The sequence below is a fragment of the Nycticebus coucang genome, chromosome 17 (assembly GCF_027406575.1).
Source record: "Nycticebus coucang isolate mNycCou1 chromosome 17, mNycCou1.pri, whole genome shotgun sequence".
In the NCBI taxonomy this organism is placed as follows: domain Eukaryota; kingdom Metazoa; phylum Chordata; class Mammalia; order Primates; family Lorisidae; genus Nycticebus; species Nycticebus coucang.
Window position 1 is genome coordinate 83199347 of NC_069796.1, and position 6962 is coordinate 83206308.

At 49.9% G+C, this 6962-nt stretch overlaps 1 protein-coding gene across 1 annotated transcript; it reads left to right on the top strand.

Annotated features, from left to right (window-relative positions):
- Positions 1 to 3017: 3017 nt before the first annotated feature.
- SCGB3A1 (secretoglobin family 3A member 1) lies at positions 3018 to 4435 on the top strand. Its single transcript, XM_053565981.1, has 3 exons — positions 3018 to 3094; positions 3757 to 3980; positions 4328 to 4435. The coding sequence occupies exons 1-3, from the start codon at positions 3040 to 3042 to the stop codon at positions 4349 to 4351; spliced, it is 303 nt and encodes a 100-aa protein (XP_053421956.1). The 5' UTR covers positions 3018 to 3039; the 3' UTR covers positions 4352 to 4435.
- The last annotated feature ends 2527 nt before the right edge of the window (positions 4436 to 6962 follow it).

Below are 6962 nucleotides of genomic sequence, written 5' to 3' on the forward strand. Positions count from 1 at the left end.
TGGCCCCAGGGGTGTGCTGGGGTTGTCCCAGGAGGAAGCCAAGATGGGCAGGTCATCATCCCTGTTCACCCAGCTCTAGTCCAGATCAGGACATTTTCCTGTACCATTTTTGGCAGCAGCATCAGAAAGAAGGATCATAGCTTCTGTAACAACTCGCTAGATGGTTCCCTGTCATTTACTCTCATGATCAACTTCGCTTGGGCCTAGGAGGCCCAGAGCTAAGAGTTAGCAATGCATTTGGGATCCATGAAAAGGTTTTCATTTCTATTTCTCTTTAAATCAAAAGAAAAAATATGTAATAGTAATAAATATATCATAATGGATCCAGCCTGGATTCTTCTTACCTTTATGCCAGTGCAGTCCATAAAGTATATTTTTGGTATTTTTTAATGGAGGAAGAAACTTGCACACAAAGGCATAAGTGCCTAGGGCCCACAAAAGTCGCCACGCAGGCCTGTATCCTCATAAATGACTATTATGATCCTTCTAAGGCATTTCTGTTGCCGTGTCTGGTTATATCATAGGACTGATTTCTGGAATTATATTTGCACACAGGGAGACCCATGAGATTGGGAGTTGAGTTCAGACCAACAAGGACTTTCAAATCCCATCACGAATTTCTGCTGTCTACACAATTTGTAAACACTGGTGATTTCCCCCAAAAATTCATTATTAATCTTCTATCAATAAATCATTCAAAAATGTAAAATAGGCTGGGTGCAGTGGCTCACCCCTGTAATCCTAGCACTCTGGGAGGCTGAGATGGGAAGCTCTCCTGAGCTCAGAAGTTTGAGACCAGCCTGAGCAAGTATGAGACCCCATACCTATAATAGAAAAAATAGTCAGGTGTTGTGGCAGGTACCTGTAGTCCCAGCTACTCGGGAAGCTGAGATAAGAGGATGGCTTCAGCCCAGGAGTCTGAGGTTGCTGGTGAGCTAGGCTGACGCTGTGGTACTCTAGCCTGGGTGACAGAGTGAGACTCTGTCTCAAAAATAAATAAATATGTATATAATAAATAATAGAGAAAAATTAAAAATATAAAAAATGGGCTGGAGTGCAGTGGCTCACGTCTGTAATCCTTGCACTCTGGGAGCCGAGGTGGGAGAATAGCTTGAGCTTAGGAGTTTGAGACTAACCTGAGCAAGAACAAGAACCCATTTCTACTAAAAATAGAAGAAGTAGCCAGGTGTTGTGGCAGGCACCTGTAGTCCCTGCTATTCAGTCCCGCTATTCAGGAGGCTAAGGCAAGAGGATTGCTTGAGCCCAGGACTTTGAGGCTACAGTGAGCTATGACACCATAGCACTTCAAGACAGTGAAACTGTCTTAAACAAACGAACAAAAATAGGGCGGTGCCTGTGGCTCAGTGAGTAGGGCACCGGCCCCATATATCGAGGGGTGGGTTCAAAACTGGCCAAATTGCAACAAAAAAATAGCTGGGCATTGTGGCAGGCGCCTGTGGTCCAGCTACTTGGGAGGCTGAGGCAAGAGAATCGCCTAAGCCCAAGAGTTGGAGGTTGCTGTGAGCTGCCATGTCACAGGACTCTACCAAGGGCAACAAAGTGAAACTCTGTCTCTAAAAAAAAAAAGCAAAATAATTTTAGTTATCACTTGATTGGGAAAATATTAGGCTTGCTTTCTTTGTGTTTAACTCGACAGTGATCATTAGAAATTTTAAGTTTTGCTCCCATTGGTGAGTGGAGAAGAAAGCTGTTAGGAAGACGCTAGAGGCCTTTCCAAATTCACCTTCTGCACCGCGGTCTGTTGCCACCTCCCTAGGAACCAGCCTACACTCAGGGAGAGAAGCCTCCACCTGGATCTCCCTTTCTGGATCCCTCTGCCTGTGCCAACGCAGTTACCCTGACAGGTGGGAGGTGATCTTCCAACCCGTAGGCTCGGCTTTTCAGAAGAGTGACTGGCCAGAGCAGCGTCTACCTGGAAAATTCGCCCTTGAGAGGATGGTACAGGGCCCCCTGCGTCAAAGAAGCATTCCTTTAGAATACCCCTTGGAAGGCAGTGAATCTTCACTAGTTGAAAATGCATTCCCCATTGAAACTACTTCCACAGTAACAAACAACATAAACAACCGAACTCCAAGTTCATAACACACACCACGCCCAAACAGAACAGTCAAGGGAAAGTAAAGGAATGAACAGAAACATGAATGTGTGCACAGCCACAGGCTGTTTGCAGGCGAGGATTAGGCCATAGCAGCTCAGGGTGGCTGGAGACCAGAGGTCAAGGCCCTCAATAAGCCATGGTGGACGTGTTCCAGGACACCCCTGAAGAATTGGCTCCTCCCACCAATGAGCCTGAGTCAGGGGTAGGCATATGTTTTACCCTCTGCCTGTCCTATTTCTGTAGGTGACAGATGAGTGAAGAGTTTTGAAAAAACTCTGGAATAAACCAGGCCCATCCGTGGGTGCTGAGACTGATTTCAAAGACAGAAAAATGTCCCAGGTCCTTCTGGTCGCCTTAGTGGCTGCCTGTGGCTCAAGGTGGGGGTGGCCATGAATAGGTCCTGGTCACCTAGGAGGCCACACAGTTTCCTCTCTGGTGCTCAACCACTGTGGCTTCCACAGACCAGAAGGAGCCCTGAGGACCTCCATTGCTCGACACTTCCATGGTGAGGGATGGGGGAAGGATGGGGCCACACACCTGCAGACTCACAGAGGGCTCTGCAGCCCACTGACCCTCTTCTGGGTGGGAAGTCTGCTGCTTATCCTGGCTAGAGCTCAGGGAACAGCCACTGCTCCTGCTCCTAAGAAAAGGGCCCAGCCCTGTGGCCAAGAGACCCTGCCAAGAGGAAGTCCCTGAGACCCGGGTGTGGTAGGGGACATGAGCTTCCCAGGGCCCACCATCCAAAGCAGGAAATTGGCTAGGGCTCTGTCCATTACCTGAGCAAACATTTAGTTTCTCAGGAAGATGAGGTGAGGACCCAGCCCAGGTTGGGGCAAGGACAGTATATATGAAACCCTCAGGGCCAAGCTCTGGGAGGCCCATCTTAGGTCACGGGAGTGTCCACAGAGCCCCACTGCACCATGAAACTCACCGTCGCCTTCATGGTGCTCTGCGGGGCCCTGCTCAGTGACTCCGGTGAGTGGCCCTGGGGCCAGCTCCCTGCCCTGCATGGGGGGGACCTGGTACCAGCACGTGCTTTTCCCCAGCTCCCACTGTGGCCAGTCCATACCCTGGGTGTCAGGCTGCTCATGCTGGTCCTGCCAGACTCACCTTTCGGGCCCTGCTGACTGTCCCCAGGGCTCCCGTCCCCTCCTTCCTGTGGCCCTTGAGCCCTCCTGCCTCCTCTCACACCTGCACCCCTCAGGTTTCTCTCTCTGACCCACTGACAGCTGGTCTGGTCTAGAAATACCCATCTCTTCCTTGCCTAGTGACGTCCAGATACTGCACAAGAGTCCTCTCCTGTGGGGAACCTGCACAGTTTCTCCAGCTTTCCCCCCCGCCCCCCCGCCCTCAGGCTGCCTCTTGTCCCTTTCTGCAGCAGAGTCCTCACTGGCCACAGCTGTCTGTATTCACAGCTGCATCTCCCAACCCTGGGAGCCCTCCAGACCCATCTTTGTGATCCCACACTGGGCACAGGGCAGTTATCAGTGCAGGAGGGAGTGTGTACTCAGGGGTGCTGGGCAGGGTTAAGGCTCCCCTGAGCACCTCATAGAGGGGACAGGTCGTCTGCAAGCTTCTTTCCGTCCCTCGCTTCCCTCCTTACGGTGGCTGCTGATTCTTCCCCCTTGTGTTTGTAGCTGCCGCTTTCTTCCTGGACTCTGTGGTTAAGCCTGTGGCCCAACCTGTGGCTGCCCTCAACTCTGCTGCAGAAGCCGTGGTCAGTGCCCCTCTCAACCACTTCAACCCCCTGAAGCTCATGCTGACCAGCCTGGGGATCCCAGTGGAGCACCTAATAACGGGCTCCCAGAAGTGTATAGCAGAGCTGGGCCCCGAGGCCATGGGAGCCCTGAAGATACTACTGGTAACACAGGCACTGTGGGCACCTCCCCATGTGGGACTCCCTCCCCAGCCATCTTCTAATCATACCAGAGGCATCATTTTCCATCCTGCTCCCTCAAGCCCTGGGACAAGCTTGGGATCCTTGGGTGTGACCTAGGCTGCCCACAGCTGAGCTGCAGGGGGGCTAGTAGGAGCACCGATGTGGTTCCCACTGGGAGGCTGCCGGGAGGGCTATGGCACCCTGCCCCAGAGCCAGTGCACCGCCTGGGAGCCCTCCCAGAGCCGGCAGCTGCTGTGCCTCGCTTCCCACCTGAGTTCTCCCTGGTGGCAGTGAGAGGGGCACACTCAAGCTTGGCTTCTCCCTTCCAGAGGGCCCTGACATTCTTTGGCTGAGCAGAGGCTAGAGAAGCCTTGCCTGAGGACCAGATGTTGCCCACCATGAGGGCTGGGAACCCTTCCACCCGCCAGAATGTCCTGCCCTACCCTCCCTCTCTTAATAAACATGGTTAAGAGCAACTTGGGTTGATGAGTTCTTGCCTGAATGCCAATCCTGGTGGGGGGCCAAGAGCACCAAGTGCCTGATGATAGGAGATGTGTGTGCGTGTGTGTGCGCGCGCGTGTGTGTGTGTGTGTGTGTGTGTGTGTGTGTGAAGGGGGGGAGAGATTGCTGACATTTGACAGGTGGCAAAAAGGCAGCAATGAAAGTGAAGCCAGAAAAGCAGCCTGCAAGATGGAGCCTGAGAAGCCGAGCTGAAGCAGTGAGTCTGCAAAGTCTTCCCCCACACACCTGCTGTGATCATCTAGTTAAGGTTCCTCCATGGTCCTGAGGATGTTTACCTCAGGAGACTTGAGGAAGTAGTCACACTGAGACAATAGGGGTTGTGATATTGGTAGAGTAAAGGTTACTTTGATGATTTGATGTTTTCTTTGATGATTCTCTTATTTTGTTAAAATGAAAATTACCTTTCTGTTGTTTAAACATTTTGCATTGTCTGAATGAAGACGACTTTGATGTTACTTCCTATCAGATGAAGTTAAAATTTTCTGTTTGTTTCCTGGTTTTCCCATTATAAAAACCATGGAATTGTGAACTGAGGCAGAACAGAATTCAGAGACCACTCTGGCCATGCTCCAGAATCGCCGGCTTTCTGAAAATAAAACTTGTTTGGACCTAAACCCAGTCTCTGTGTATTGGCTGGACAGTGACAGGCAGCCTGGCCCTCTCTGTCCAGTAACAAAAGGTGACCGAGATTGGGCAAATAAGTATCAGAGTTAAATTGGTTTGGGAACTAAATAGGGAATTGTTTTTCACATTATGCTTTGTAATTGTTTAGGAAACGTGGGAATTACCTACTTCTTGGACACTGGTGAGAACATACCTAACAACCAGAGCCATTTGTTGAGAACATTTGAAGGGTTTAATTTTTTTCCCTTGACTTACACATTTCTCCCTTAGAATGGCCAGGATTGGGGAATACAGGAAATCTGTTGCTGTTTCCCTGTGGTTTCTAGTGGTTTCATTCAAGTAGCTTAGCAGCTTTGATGGCTTCCACTCTACCAGAGGGGACCACCATTTGTGGACTGACACCCCCCAATGTTGGTGGAAAGGAGCCCACAGAACCCCCAAACCGATGCCATTTCAGGGAAAGCTGTCCAGTAATTTCCTTTGTTAAAGCATAAATAACTGTTCCACTCTCCTGGGAAGGACCATCCACACCCTGAGGACAGACAGAACTCATTTTCACCTATTTCACATTAAATGTGGCTCTGGCCTTCCTCTGTTCCTATTTTGAAAAGTGTATTTAGGGATTTAAACTTCTTTTGTGTTATTCTGATAGGTCCAGGGAGGAAGCCATCTGAATCCAGATTACATGTAAATGTCATTATCAACACATTGTCCCTAGGATTGTTGAGGGTTATGAATCTTCCTGGAAGGCTTTAGTCTGGACGATAATAATGATGAGCCAAGCCTGAGATGAATCACTTTGCATCTCTGGGGAGGAAGGTAGTGGGGCCCCAGACCCTGATGTGACCCTAGGCCAGCCTCTCACAACATTACATATCCAGGCTCTTTGCAGGCTGTCTGGTAACAATTCCTTAATTAACTGGATTAAAATGTCCAAGTAAATCTTTGGGGGAAGCTAGTTGCAACTGATGGTTGGGCCAAGGACCCCATCCTGAGACAGCTCTGCTCCCTGCACCCTGGGATCTCCCAGGAAAACAATGAAAGGAGAGCAGAATGCTCCGAGAGCCCATGGGCAGAAGTCCCGAGACCAGTTGCAACAGTTAGTTTTCCCCCTCCTGCAGGTTCCTGGAAAAGAGACCAACATAATCCTGGAGGAACGTCCCAAAATTATTACATGAACACAGCGAGAATGAACAGTGGGGAGGGGTGGGGGGCAGTGGGTGCTACAGCCACCCAGATTCTCTCTGGGAGGACTGCACATTCCCATGGCCCTCAGGAGTGTTGGCAGCTGGTAGAAACCAGCTAAATTGCTTTTTGGGAATTGCCAGGCAGTCAAAGAACTCCACCTTCCCGGGGTCACATCTTTCCCGAGGGGCAGTCTGCATCAGTGGTAAGTTGATGCAGGTTAAGAAGGCTGGGCCTCGTCCCTCAAGGCAGAGGAATCTGCAAGGGGCTCACAGCCCCAGAGCTCCCCTTAGGCCCCTGAAGCCTTTGTGACTGCGTTGCTGTTCAACCTCCCCCCTTAGCCAGTATTACCTCCTTAGAATCCCCACACCAGCACATACGGGTTGTTAATGAAGGTGTTGACAGCCCATGTAGTGAGAATAAGCTGACAGACACAGCCCATAAGTTTGTGACTTTCACCTCAGGTCTTCCATCCTTGTTATTTTGTAAATTCAGCTTTAACCTAAAAGTATGTATCTTGAGTAGGTTAGGGTGATTGATTTAGGAGATTAACTTTTGAATTAGAAATGTTGATTTGGGTCATGGGTTTATTATGGGTTTATTATTTATTTGTTTAGGCCAATTGTTTATTAT